The 15,550-nt window shown below is 36.4% G+C and overlaps 1 protein-coding gene across 2 annotated transcripts in view; it reads right to left on the bottom strand.

Moving 5' to 3' along the window:
- Positions 1 to 5,354: 5,354 nt before the first annotated feature.
- The window catches only part of LOC110458245 (putative cytochrome P450 120), a 31,212-nt gene continuing 21,016 nt past the window's right edge, over positions 5,355 to 15,550 (bottom strand). Inside the window, exons 6-12 of one of the 2 annotated variants that reach the window (XM_021509856.1) lie at positions 12,934 to 13,070; positions 12,591 to 12,667; positions 11,943 to 12,143; positions 9,722 to 9,832; positions 9,181 to 9,308; positions 7,925 to 8,012; positions 5,355 to 6,211 (exon numbers count right to left, since the gene is read on the bottom strand). In XM_021509856.1, coding sequence (XP_021365531.1) covers positions 6,080 to 6,211; positions 7,925 to 8,012; positions 9,181 to 9,308; positions 9,722 to 9,832; positions 11,943 to 12,143; positions 12,591 to 12,667; positions 12,934 to 13,070 — 874 coding nt within the window. In that variant the 3' untranslated portion in view covers positions 5,355 to 6,079. The remainder of the gene's footprint in view (positions 6,212 to 7,924; positions 8,013 to 9,180; positions 9,309 to 9,721; positions 9,833 to 11,942; positions 12,144 to 12,590; positions 12,668 to 12,933; positions 13,071 to 15,550) is intronic. The other variant, XM_021509857.1, reaches the window with a different exon arrangement.

Below are 15,550 nucleotides of genomic sequence, written 5' to 3'. Positions count from 1 at the left end.
AAGTAGTCTTTTGAAAGTGAAAAATGAACGACAGGCGGTTCTTTGGAGATAGTGCCCCATGGCACAGTTAGCTCACAGGACTCATTGGGTCAGTTGAGCAAAAAATAAAGTATCAACCTTTTTATAAAATAACTCAACAGGGGAACTTTATCAAACACATCAAACTAATTTGTCGTAAAGCAATAGTTAAAAGTTATTGGAAAAATATGGCACTTGTTTACATTTTATGAGGACAAAAAGTACATCTTTTAAAACTCAAAAATATCATGTACATGTAATAAATAACCAACATTTTCACCAAAAGTTTTAATCATTGCTACCTAACCAGCAGCTTGAAAAAAATGGGAAGTCTAACACTTTGAATTTTAATATCAATTTGTATCACAATAGAGATACGTGTATGGAGGTAATTCAGTTCTGATATCGATTTTAGGACATTTATATGTTGATGATGTGAGATTTTATGTATTATATTGATATTCTGGAATCAGGATAAAAGGACATCAACAGAATAATAAATTATCATGTTTTACCACGTTATAAGTGATAGCAGGAGTAACCATCTATTTATTTCTACCTTACACGAAGGTTAAAGTTTCTTCTGGAATGTAAGATACAGTATAATACCTAATATTCAATAAAATTTATACTTTATAATATATACTTAAAAGTATGGAAGTAGCTCTTCTAAAATGGGGGTGAATTTTTCATAATAATAGCCACAATTGGATCAGGAGTCGCATGCACAAAAAGAAATCACAATCTTGCTTTGATTGAATAATGACCTTTGCTGTTGACAAGATTTAAACAAAATAAAACCAAACCAATTTGATTATACCAATGTAAGATACATATATTTGTTTATATATTTAAATTAACGAGTTCAAATATTCATAATGCCATCAATAATTACTACAAATACAATGCAAAAATATCATTAAAGGCCCAAAACTGAGATCTACAGTATTCATTTTATATCCAACAATATACGTTTGTATGAACAATATCATATAACGTGTATACATATGTAAAAACTCAACATTTGAAACATATCACAATGGTTAGTATATCAAAAAGTTATATCAAGAAACCATTCAAAGGTCATCAGCTCTTCTTATAAAACAGAGGGAACTATGGACTCCCGGAAATTTAGTCAACACTAATCCTTTTAATCCAGCCACCATTTATCTTGTAATCAAGCCACGGCTAATTATATAATCAGGACATCCAGTCAGTATTTTAACCCTTTCACCAATATCGACCACAATGGACTCATCCAGATCAATGCATGGTTGAGTTTACTCAAGTTGCATAGGGTTGAAAGGGTTAATTAAGAGACTAACTGATCATTTTCTGTACAAAATGGTCCCCGCCTAAAGTATATTCCAGACACCTCAAAATTCAGCCACTTTTGCTGTGTCTGAAAGATGGCTGGATTATCTACTGTGAACAAAGTTAGCTAGATAATCAATGATCAAATGAAGGTTAAATAAGTAAGACAAATAATCTTTGATTCAGAATTCTTCTCCCATAGCGCAAATAACAGAGACGATGTAGCCTCTTCTGGCCATGCACATAAGGTTTACAGAATGTGAAATTAGTAAAAAACAAACCATGGCTGGTAATGGTGAAACATGTAGAAATTATGTAATATCTACTTTTAAAGTTACAGAACATAGAGTTAAAATGTACTATAAGACAAATTCATGGCCCAAATTCTACACCCTCAATTGACCTGTCCATCATAGCTACGTACGATTGAACCTGATAGGTAATGGAACACCAAACAAATCACATCGATCACAGGCTGAGGTAAGCATGATATGTTCACTACAGATATATTGTGATGATAAATTGATATATGATATATTTTTGTTCAGAAATTAAACAATGGCAAACTATTTGAATTTTTCCATCTTATATCTGGTGATGAGGAGCTACATGGTCTGGAGGTGACGATGTCCTATAATCACAAACAGAGTTAGGATAAGGCAAACAGTAGGCCTAGGAGTCGTCTTACACACAATTAGATTTATAAATTAGAACATGTAGGAAAGGCATCTCCTTCTCTCCTCTGTCATCCTTTTCTATTCCTCCACTACATGATTTATTTCTTCTTCTCATTTTCCTGTCTTTTCTTTGTCTACTGAATAGCCGAACTACTCGGTAGTGAAGCGGACGTTTAACAACTCCAACACAATATTGAGGCTAAGAAAGTATCGACGATTTGTTGATATGTTTCATAATATAAGAACATGGAATGTCTTCGTTGTTAAGTTTTGAAGGCATCTTAAGAGTTCAATTGCAAAGAAAGACATAATAAAATCATAGAAATTCAATAGAAAATCAATAGAAAAGGAGTTTGATTTTTACAATAATTAGGGACATTTATTAAAGCATACAATTTATAACTTTACAAAATATCACTACACTAAGTAATAAAATATCTATGAACCCTTTATGTTTAACACATAAGGTAAAATATAGAAAATATAATGTACCGGGTATCCTTAAAATCAATATTTTCTGAGCAAAAAGTAATTCTCTGAGAAACTATTTACACATAACATTGAAATAAATCTATAAGTCACTTTCAACAAATACAAAAAAAATGCTAAACAAATCAAAATTCAAAATAACTCCATATTGATTTACAAAATCATAATTTAGCATAAAAATACTTGTCTTTTCTTTCTTGTCTATAAAAAGTGAGAAAATGGAGAACAAAATTCAGATCTGTGGCTAACAAAATGTGATATTAACTTCAAAATAAATTTACCAATATCAGGAGTAATAAGGTAGATAAGGAGAAAAACTATGAATTTCTAAATTGATGAATATCCGAGTACTTATAGTTGGAGGTATATGCTACATTGTAACTACAGAATTATTTGATTTCTGGGCAGTATGTCTTTTGAAATTAATGTAACAAAAATATTCAAATTGTAGGCAATAAGCCAGTTTATAATTATAATGAAAATGTACATAAAGATACATATTAAAAATAATATATATGGTGAATAGTTGAATTTCGGCCGGGCTAAGAAAAAACCAGTAAAATCCATTTATATCCGACACATTTAGAAAATAATTATAGATTGAAGTTTGATTATTGCTTTTAGATCTTGCACAAATATGTAAAACTATATATCTTACCATTTAAAAATAATCATGTGTAAACACAAATATTTTTACATCATGATCAAAGCCTACTGTACATTGGGAAACCATGATACATGTAAACTGTTGAATCACTAATTCTTGAGTGTGAAAATGTTAGGGTTGTGACCAATCCCGGTGTGGAAATGTTAGGGTCGTGACCAATCCCGGTGTGGAAATGTTAGGGTTGTGACCTTTTACACCAATCCTGGTGTGGAAATGTTAGGGTTGTGACCTTTAACACCAATCCTGGTGTGGAAATGTTAGGGTTGTGACCTTTTACACCAATCCCGGTGTGGAAATGTTAGGGTTGTGACATTTTACACCAATCCCAGTGTGGAAATGTTAGGGTTGTGACATTTTACACCGATCCCGGTGTGGAAATGCTAGGGTTGTGACATTTTACACCAATCCTGGTGTGGACATTTCTGTGTCGCCAATGGTTACTCAAATCTATAACATTATTCTGTATATCTTTAATCTATATCAATGAATAAATATTTCTGGGTGGACAATTTTGTGTTAATTTACTCGACCTGAAAAACTTTAACAGGATTCTATATCAGATCAGTAATTCTAAGTTTTAGAGTATACAACAAATGTAAATATGTAAACAAACCCACAAAACATTCTGACATAATTACAACAGATACAGATCAATATTGTTATACATATAAATCATACAAGTGTCAATTCTATGCACTATATAGATTCTTTGTGCAATGTAAACCCTTTGCACAGAAATTGCTACAGAAATTATAAATTGACATTTCATATCAATGACTTACCAATAAATCAAACACAAAAGCTTTGGAAACACCAGCAATTATTACAGCACAATCTATCTACCAGGACACGTGTTTGATCAGTTTCAAAAATGTAAATATGTATAAATACTAAAGATTTACAAGAATTGGAAATAAATATTTGTTCAATATAGGTAAATATAATTCTAAAAGAAAATGTCCTAACAGGACAGTCAGTCTTGGACAAGGTAGGAAACTTGCATTCCAGAAAAAAATAACACCTATTTCTAAAATTGCACCAATTTTGAATCAATTGATCTACAAAATGAACAAGAGGCCCATTGGGCCTGTATCTCTCACCTGTTTATTTTGTTATCTGAATTAGAAAACTAGTAAACTGTCTACTAACTCAAAACCATGGTGGTCATCTTAAATTTGTAACTGACCCAAAGAATTCAATTAACAACACTCGGTGTTAATCGGAAAGTTAAAATACAGGAAGAAGTTCTAGAACTTGTAGAGGAACATGTTTGATTTTAGCGTTAAAATTTGTAAAAAAATAAGAAATCATACAAATTTCATGTCACACCTATACATACAAAAAAACAAATATTTCTTACTCTGTCTGGTAACTTTACTGAAAATAAATATGATTCATATAATATATGGACTTTTTGTATTCATACCAGCATGAACAATGAAAATTTCCCTGTATAAAATTATTGCTGACACTGAATAATAAAACAAGAGTACCATTGGAGCTGTATCGCTCACCTGGTTTTATATTTAAGTCATTTACAACTGAATGCATTAGTACATCTTTATAAGAAATTTCCTCAAAAACAGACAAGATCTATGTTCTAAACCCAACTGGGACCACAATATCTGACTTTCTACTAATCAGGGGCCTCCATTGAGTTGCCATGTTTATGTCAATTACAATTAAGAAATGTTTGTTCTTCCTCAATAATGTTTTTGACCAAATTTTTTACAATCCACTCAGGGAATTAGGGGGTATTAGCGTCTTAAAGCAAAATATTAGATAATTTTCCTCTTTGGGGACCGATCATCCTAGCCCCAGGGGTCGAACCAGCCTCATTTATTTAGAAAATGATTGCCCTCCCCCAAGGAAGTTTCAGAGCAAATTTGGTTGAAATCTTCTCTGGCGTTTAGGAGGTCGAGATACGTTTTAAAGCAAATTTGGCTAGTTCCCCTTCAGGGCCCCGCCCCCCTGGCCTCAGGGGTCGAACCAACCTCATTATTTTAAGAAATGATTGCACTTCCCTAGTGATGCTTCAGACTAAATTTGGTTGAAATCCTCTCTGGTGTTTAGGAGGAGATGCGTTTTAAAGCAAATTTGGCTACGTTTCCCTTCAGGGCCCCGCCCCCTGGCCTCAGGGGTCGACACAACCTCATTTATTTAAGAAATGATTGCCCTTCCCTAGTGATGCTTCAGACTAAATTTGGTTGAAGTCCTCTTTGGCGTTTAGGAGGAGATGGGTTTTAAAGAAAAAGTTGACGATGGACGATTGATGCTGTGCCACTACATAAGCTCACTATGGTCCTTCGGACCAGGTGAGCTAATAATGGAGATGATTGAATATTGTTAAAATAAATTCTAAATTATGTAATTGACACTTTATATTATTTGTGAATTTCAATACATGTATACATCTACCAATAGTACATATCACATCTATACAATGTTAAACATATAATCACAAAAGGATTGAGGTTGTCATTATTTGATGAATGCAAAAATAAAATCATGAAAAATATCATGAACTGTAAAATATCCAAATTATACATAGTTTCTCTCTTGTTAACTAACAGAGACATATACTGCTGAAAACAAAACCTATTGGTCTTATACTCAATTTTTCTCTTTCCTGGACCAAAATTTCCTATTTTTTAACCCTCATTTTTTACATTTGATATTAGCAGATTTTCCTTCTTCAGGCTTCTTACTCAAATACAACAAATTGATTGCATGAAACAGCTTGTCTATGGCATTTTACATTCTTATCTTATCAGATACAGGCCTTTGTATGTACATTTTAAACATATCTTTGGATATTGCCATTAATATATTCTCCTCCATGAAAAACTGGAAACATTGACACGTATGATTTAGCTGTCGGTAGATAAACCACAGTTTTGTCCAATAGAGCATGTTAAGCATTGCGACTAGTGAACTGGACTTTGACGTCCTGCTTTGGTTTAGAGACAGGGAGCCATTTGTGACTAAAATCTTGGTCCCCCAGAAGCTTGAATTTCCAGGAACAAAGAAGACGCACTATAATTGTCTGTAAAAAAATATAGAAGGTTTTAACAAATTGGAAAGTATTTTTTTTCTTCATAAAATGTATTTGCTTTAAATCTGCTTTTTTATGCTTCCTACTGGTGTCCACAAGAAGTGCAATCTTCAATGTTCATCTATATACCCCAATCCCCTGTATTCCTCGTCCTACTACACATCTATATACCCCAATCCCCCCTATTCTTCGTCCTACTACACATCTATATACCCCAACCCCCAGTATTCCTCGTCCTACTACACATCTATATACCCCAACCCCCAGTATTCCTCGTCCTACTACACATCTATACACCCCAACCCCCTGTATTCCTCGTCCCACTACACATCTATATACCCCAATCCCCAGCATTCCTCATCCTACTACACATCTATATACCCCAATCCCCAGAATTCTTCGTCCTACTACACATCTATATACCCCAATCCCTTGTATTCCTCGTCCTACTACACATCTATATATCCCAATCCCCAGTATTCTTCGTCCTACTACACATGTATATACCCCAGTCCCCTGTATTCCTCGTCCTACTACCCATCTATATACCCCAATCCCCTGTATTCCTCATCCTACTACACATCTATATACCCCAATCCCTTGTATTCCTCGTCCTACTACACATCTATATTCCCCAATCCCCAGTATTCTTCGTCCTACTACCCATCTATATACCCCAATCCCCTGTATTCCTCGTCCCACTACACATCTATATACCCCAATCCCCAGCATTCCTCGTCCTACTACACATCTATATACCCCAATCCCCCCTATTCTTCGTCCTACTACACATCTATATACCCCAACCCCAGTATTCCTCGTCCTACTACACATCTATACACCCCAACCCCCTGTATTCCTCGTCCCACTACACATCTATATACCCCAATCCCCTGGATTCCTCGTCCTACTACACATCTATATACCCCAACCCCCAGTATTCCTCGTCCTACTACACATCTATACACCCCAACCCCCTGTATTCCTCGTCCCACTACACATCTATATACCCCAATCCCTTGTATTCCTCGTCCTACTACACATCTATATATCCCAATCCCCAGTATTCTTCGTCCTACTACACATCTATATACCCCAATCCCCAGTATTCTTCGTCCTACTACACATCTATATACCCCAGTCCCCTGTATTCCTCGTCCTACTACACATCTATATACCCCAATCCCCTGTATTCCTCGTCCTACTACACATCTATATACCCCAATCCCCTGTATTCCTCATCCTACTACACATCTATATACCCCAATCCCCTGTATTCCTCGTCCTACTACACATCTATATACCCCATGTAGCCACGTGCGTCAGCTGTAGGGAATTTCCCTTTAGCTCAGCAGTATAGCATCGGGCAGGAGAGCCAAGGGTAGCAAGTTCGAGCCCCATAGATGGCACCATCTTTATCACTATTCCTCGTCCTACTACACTTCTATAATAAAGTATTTACTCAATCCCCTGTATTACTTTTACTGCCCATCTGAAAAAAATAGCTTGTTGTGCAAAAATTCAACACTATTAATCATAAGATAGTGTGCAGTTCAATTATATTATATCCTAATTAACACTGACATTTTATACTCCATATATTTCATGTCACTATTGAAAACTTTATGAGCACTCTCCCCAACTTTCCCTTCAAATATTCAAACAGATTATAACCTGCAGTCTAACCAATTTCTACAAACTGACCTTGAAAATCTTCCACACCAGGTGCTGTCCTATACAGCTACGTGGACCTGCTCCAAAGCAGAACAGCTTCTCCTTCTCCGCTGGAGAACTGTAACATAACGATCAGTATCAGGATTTTTTTCTAAGATTCATTAGAACAAGAGGCTCAATGGGCCTGCATCACTCACCTGGTATCAATCTCAAACTTCTTACCTTAAAAGTGGACTAAAATAAAGTAACATGCATGACTACAAATCATTAAAAAGAACCTGTTTAAAAATCTACACTTATTTGACCCTGTGACTTTGAACAAACTTGGTAGCCCTTCAGTCCAGCATGTTACTGGCTAAATATCCTTATCCTGGGCCTTTTTGATATTCAGAAGACGTTGTTTGAAAGCTTTTAAGTTAATTGATCCCTGTGACCTTGAATACAAGCCAAGGTCATTCACTTGAACAAACTTGGTAGTCCTTCATCTTAGCATGCTACTGGTCAAATACCATCACCCTAGGCCTCTTGGTTATTCAGAAGAAGTAGTTTAAAGTAAAAAGTTGACGCTGGACAGACGCCAGACAAACGGATGATGGACACCGCACCATGTCCTATTTTCAGGCTAACTTGCACTGCTACATATAGTTTCCGTACCTATAATTCAGCAGTCTAGTAAAAATTGTGATGAAATAAAAATACTGATAATTTACACAATACTGTATATATATACGAAGTTGTCCTACTAGTGATAACAAATATTAAAATTAAAACGTCTGGTTCAAAATTAAATACTCCTATTCTCAGCTGATTTAATATATTGGCTAAATAGCAGATAAGTTCCAATTCATCTCCTTGTTATTTCATGTTACAGGGGGCAATGAATTGATAATGATTTTTTTAATTTGTATGTTGCAGATAAAAAGGAATGATAGTTAAATAATATTTCTCTCTATTGTCTTCACTTTGTGCGTCAGAAGCAAAGAGATGATAATTAGCATAACTTTGTTTCATCGCTTGTGAATATACAGAGGCAAGGTGGTGAACAGAAGAAATGAAGGAGAACATAAAAGAAGAGTATGGGATGCCAATTGATGCATTGCTGCCTTTGTGACTCAAGAGGAGATGGAGTGAAAGGCTAAAGAAAGATAACTCTTGTTTCTTCACCCTCTGCAACACAAATACAACAAATAAATTATAATTATTGTCCTGGTGCCTACTGTACACACAAAATAAGGAGAAGACAAGACGACATAAATCAGCCACCAATGTTTGTACACTAGAGTTACCAGTTTATCCAACGGTGTGGGTTAAATGTATCGGGGTCGACAAAGGCTTCCGGGTCTCGGTGGGCTGCCTGGGTCACGTACATAATGGAATGTCCAGAAGGAATCTTCCACCCTCCTAATACTACATCCTGTAACAGATTATACATCATTGTACTCTCTCCTAACACTACATCCTGTAACAGGTAAAATCATTATACACTCTCCTAATACTACATCCTGTGAAAGGTAACTCTCCTAATACTTCATCATGTAACAATGTAACAAGTAAAATCATTATACACGCTCCTAATACTACATCATGTAAAAATGTAACAAGTAAAATCAGTATACACTCTCCTAATACTACATCCTGTGACAGGTTAAATAGATTTACTAGTTTCACTAAACTAAGTAAACTACAGCAAATGCATCAGCTTTTCAAATGCAAATTTGTTTTCTGTAGCTAATTCTTCATCTCCTTTCCTGCAATGTAAATATGGAAATACATATATAGCCAAATATACCTATAAGAACAAAAACTTCACTGGATATATATATTCACCTTTTTGACGATTCTGCGTCCACCGAGGAATGGTGGGTAAAGTCTTTGTACCTCTAACAACACAGCCTCCATCATGTCTGGGTCACTGAGAAGCTTCTCCTGTAAATCTCCCTGTTAACAAAGTATTACCAGTGACAGTCAAAAAGGGAGAAATACATGCATTAGTGTCATGTCATTGTTAAGTATTAAAACATTTAGCACAGTAGTCTAGTGTGCCGGGCTCATTAACGAAGAGTTGCGGAATCTGTGTTGTATCTGGACCGGCTGTGTGCTCCCAAGGGAGTTGAGAAAGATTTTGGCTGGTTACAAATGCCCTACACCTTGGAGATGACCTACAAACTAGGTTGTGATAAAGCGGTATATAATAACCTCAAATTATTGTTATTATTATTTTAGAAGACTGCATTAAATTCATTGAAGAACAATTACGTTAATAACAATTATGTTTAATACATACTTCATGATCAGCCAGTAAAACTGTACATGTCTGCAAACAGTTTTCATGAATGACACAACTTTGATGGCAAACATGATGACTGTAAGTGATATATCAACACATGGTTAAATACTTAAATTTACAGTTATTGATTTTTTTCAATGTCATAGAAATTAAAATCTGCTTTAAACTCAGCACTCAATGTATGTACAATGTATGCTTGTTCTTCATTGAATATGCATTTACCATGGAGTGTAAGCTGGTATCCAATTTCTAAACTAGCTGTAACAAACAGCATGGTATTTACAGTCTTATGAATGCCATCCAAAAATGAAAGAGTTATTGTGGCAGTGCAATAGAGTGGTAAACAAACTGAATTGACTGACACACATTCCTATAAAAAGTAACAGGAAACTTAGTTTTAATCTTGGAAACCCTGAAATACAAACTTATTGAAAGTATCCTCATATTCGACCTTTGTTTAAAGTTTTCTCGAAATCTGTAAAGAAACTAGAACACTGACAGGTCAGTAAGGGCTCCGTCTTGTGGCAATATATCCCCCATAATCATCAAGAAGCAATCTGCCCATATAGCTGAGCTTGACGTTTGACATTTGGACTTCAAAAAGAATCGCAAGGAAGCAAAATATACATTTTACATGTACTATGATGTGAGTCTTGTTTCCTTCCACCTCCATATTTGCTGGGCTAACAGAAATATAAATACCGGTGCAATAATCATTTGTTAGCTTCGTTTGATCTTTGATCAGTTGACTTATTCTTTAATTCCGACCAACTTTGCTTCATAATATCATAACAAAATGTTCGTCAGTGAAAAATACAAAACTTGACCTTGACCCTTTGGACCCCGAAACCTGGACCTAAGGTCAGTTGACTCTGTGTTAAGTTCTGAACAACATTGCTTCATAATGTCATAACAAAATGTTCATCAGGGAAAAGGTACAAAATGTAACCTTCGCCTTTGACCCAGTGACCTTGACCTTTGGTCAATCGACTCCTTGTTTAATTCTGAGCAACATTGCTTCAAAGTGTCCACCAGTGAAAAGATACAAAATTTAACCTTGACATTTGATCCAATGACCTTGACCTTTGGTCAGTTGACTTCTTGTTTAATTCTGATCAACTTTGCTTCATCATGTCATAACAAAATGTTCATCAGTGAAAAGATGCAAAAATTGACCTTGACCTTTGAATCTTATGACCTTGACCGTTGATCTCGACTTTTTATCTCAGTGTGTCTCTTTGCTTAATTCCGAACAACTTTACTTCATAATGTCATAGCGAAATGTTCACCAGTGAAAAGCTACAAAATTTGACCTTGACCTGTGACCCGATGACCTTGACCTTTGGTCAGTTGACTCCTTGTTTAATTCTGATCAACTTTGCTTCATAACGTCATAACAAAATGTTTATCAGTGAAAAGATTTAAAATTTGACCTTGACCTTTGGACCTAATGACCTTGACCTTTGACCTTGACTTTTTACCTCAATGTGTATTTTTGTGAACTGAACATATTGACCAAGTTTCAAGTACATCGGTCAATAATAACATTTTTTTTAGCCAGGAACTAAATTTGTGGACGGACAGACAGACAGACAGACAGACAGACAGACAGAGTGATTACAATTGTACTATAGGGCACCCGTATCTCCGATACGGGGCCCTAATGAAGTTGCTTGATTGATGACACTGAATAGGAATTAACAGGACAGACGAGGTAACACTAAATTCCTTTTCGGCCTCACCCCTTAAATAAATGCATACCTCCTTTTTTCCCACCTCCATGATTAGAGAGGTCAGCAGGGAAGACAAGGCCTTCGGTACCAGAGCTGATGTAAACAACAGAAGATGGTTGTTGATGAAGACTTCACGGAGGCCACCACTGGTAGCTGTATCTTCAACCTTCTGAGCAAACTGTCCAGAACTTTCTTCTCGCTTTGAGATTATGATCTTTAACAGTGAATCCTGTGTGGAAAAAAATGTTTTTTGTTATATACAATAAAAAAAACTTGGAGAGATAATTCTTCAAAAATTAATTAAGTACACACTATATTTTTTAAAACCTATATGTCACACACCCCATAAGATTTTAGTGTTAACATGCATGGCCAATTCCAGTTGTACCACAGGTGAGACAGAAGATGGAGAATACGTGGTCAGACCAGGATGGGATTCAAACCTTGAACCTCGGAACTCTAAACATACATTCTAAACAATAGGGCTTCATGTTCCAGCTGGTCGCCAGTGAATGACACAGTCTAGTTTCACCGTCTTATTCCTACCCTGTAATACATGACACAGTCTAGTTTCACCATCTTATTCCTACCCTGTACATGACACAGTCTAGTTTCGCCATCTTATTCATACCCTGTAATACATGACAACATTTAGAAGTGTTTGTTAGTTACTTACCTTAGCATGGAGAGCCTGACTGTAGGTGGAGCCACTTGTCATTGGCAGTTTGAGGGGTAAAGGTACGGATATGATACCTGTACAAAAAATATCAAAAGACATCTCGGTAATAAATATTAATATTTAAAATATTTTTCATGCAACCATCTTCAGTTTAATTCCATACAAAACCTCATTTTTCATTAACAAATTTTAAAAAAGTAAGTATACTCCACATTACATGAACTTCATTGAGTTAAGACAAAGAGTTCTTAGTTAAACAAGCTCAAAGTGATAATGATATAATGTGTTAATTCTATAGATTCTGGAACAAATCAGATTATCTCTATACATGTATAGTTACCATGCCAGTGAGTCGTTGTCAAGGCGACAATGGTATCAGCTGTTTGGGAGGCATCACTAAAATTTAGTCCTAGAAACACGCTCAGACAAATCTCGGTACAGATTTTTTTCATGAGTGAGTAAACACAGGTTGGTTCCCTGAAAACAAATGAAAATGTCCATTCTGTGAAAATAAAACCAATAAATCTCACAAGGTTTATTTCTTTGTTATATCAGTGGCCTAAGCTATGTCATAGTAACCCTAGAGAAGGAGACAAAAAAAGTAGTTCATGTCATGGTAACGCTAGAAAAGGAAGGGGTCGGGTGGTGCAGTGGAAAGCGCACTTGTCTTTCACCAAGGCGGCCGGGGTTTGATTCCCCGATCGGACGTGAAAAGGTTGGGGTCACCTCCCCGACCACGTGGGTTTTCTCCAGGTTTTCCGGTTTCCTCTTACACTAAGACCCCCCACGCGCTAAAATCCGGGCCAACAAAGTGATTGATATACGTTGAAATAACTTGTTTCATAATTGTTGTTAAATAAATAAAGTTTATATTAGAAAAGGAAAGAAAGCAGTTCATGTCATAGTAACCCTAGAGAAGGAAAGAAAGAAAAAGAAAAAGAAAGTAGTTAATGTCATGGTAACCCTAGAGAAGGAAAGAAAGAAAAAGAAAAAAAAAGTAGTTCATGTCATGGTAACCCTAGAGAAGGAAAGAAAGAAAAAGAATAGTAATTCATGTCATGGTTACCCTAGAGAAGGAAAGAAAGAAAAAGAAAAGTAGTTCATGTCATGGTAACCCTAGAGAAGGAAAGAAAGAAAAAGAAAGTATAGTTCATGTCATGGTAACCCTAGAGAAGGAAAGAACGGAAAAGAAAAAGAGTGAAGTACAGGCTAGTGCAGTATCATCAGCTTCGTGAGGAACGGCCAGAGCCCAAAACTATGTGTTACTACTAGTAGTGATGGGCAATCAGTTTAAAATTGTAAGTGCATGATAATCGGTTTGTAATCAAAGTAAAATGATTGATGATCAATTGTATAAATGGTTGATAATGTTATGGGACTGACTACCCAAATACAGTGAGAACACTACTGTTGCATCAATGGACAGAGTTGTTATAACTATACATTTGGTTTTGTTTTTGTTTATTATGGATGAATTTCAAGCAATTTTTAATGAACAAACCAGGCTGGTATCAAGTTTGTGAAACCAGGGGAGAAAGCCACAGTGAAGCCTTGAAGCACTTCATCCATCTTGGAACGGGCGCCAACATGCATGGGAGATGAAGGTTGACCTTGACAGGAAGCTTGTGTTTCCAGGAAAAGTGGAAACAACACTGAGGCCTGACATGGTAATATGGACAGAGCAATCCAGACACCTCATCGTCATAGAGCTCACCGTACCATGGGAGGAAGGCTGCGAGGAAGCTCACGAGAGGAAGAAAGTGAAGTATGATGAGCTGATGGAAAAGTGCAGAAGCAGAGGATGGACAGTATGGCTCTTTCCAGAGGAGGTTGGCTGTAGAGGTTTCCCACACAGTCAGTGTGGAGGACACTACAGTCGACACGACTCACTGGGAGGGCAAGAGCTACTGCCATCAGACGATTGGGAGAAGCTGCAGAGAGAGCATCATGCTAGCTATGGCACAAACGAGAAGAGCCGATGTGGAAGCCGACATAGACGAGTAGTGGTTTGGCCACCACTACTGTCCCACCAGCCGGAGGATGTAGTGATTAAGGGTCGAAACATCTGAAGAGGGCTGGCCATCACCTGATGACATCAAATGAGGCTTCGCGACTAGAATGACAGCAATGACGGACTTCAAGTTAAGGATGTCACAAGATGCAGAATTACCATCATCTGTAAGCAATCATCACAATGTAGTCTTGTCAATCATAAAATAAAAGTCACAAGAATAACTGACTTTCATTGTATCCTTTACATTGTCTACATCTGACACTTTGATTTCAATAATGAACCAATTGTATCGATTATAGAACCTATAATTAGAACTGGAAATGGCAAACTGTCGGTGGAATTGGGAAAATAGGTGTGTCCAGGCTTAAATGAGGACTTGTTGGAAGAATAAAGACAGCACGGATGGTAAGTGTGGAAGGTTTCTTGTGAAATCTAGAAAACATTTCAATATTTCCCAGGAGAATTACAAGACTTAGTGTAATAGAAGAGAAATGCATGAACAGACTGGGATTCAAAACAGAGACCCTCTGAACTCTAGATGGATGCAGACTACCGACTGAGCTATAAACTACATTGTGGCCGGCGTTCAACCCATGCAGTCCAGTTCCGCTACACAAAGAAATCACAACAGGCCACGCAGACATCAAAATGGCCAACTGCTTACCGCCTCACAATTAACTCCAATCAGCGTGGCACTGGTTTACATACTAACAGCAAAACAAGAGGCCTATGGGCCTTAACGGTCACCTGATATATTTATACAGAGAGTTGATTTCGTTTTTAACATGAACAGAAATATTATTCAAAGTGACAAAAAACAATAAAACCACCTTATTCAATATCAAGCATACAGATTTCAGACTAAAAAGGATTTGAAACTAGCACCTCTGATTCTAAACAAGGAAAATGAAGAAATTTTAGCACACTGACTCCCTTGAGCCCC

This window comes from Mizuhopecten yessoensis, unplaced genomic scaffold (genome assembly GCF_002113885.1).
Source record: "Mizuhopecten yessoensis strain PY_sf001 unplaced genomic scaffold, ASM211388v2 scaffold9503, whole genome shotgun sequence".
NCBI classification, from domain to species: domain Eukaryota; kingdom Metazoa; phylum Mollusca; class Bivalvia; order Pectinida; family Pectinidae; genus Mizuhopecten; species Mizuhopecten yessoensis.
This window is presented reverse-complemented; position numbering and strand designations above follow the sequence as displayed.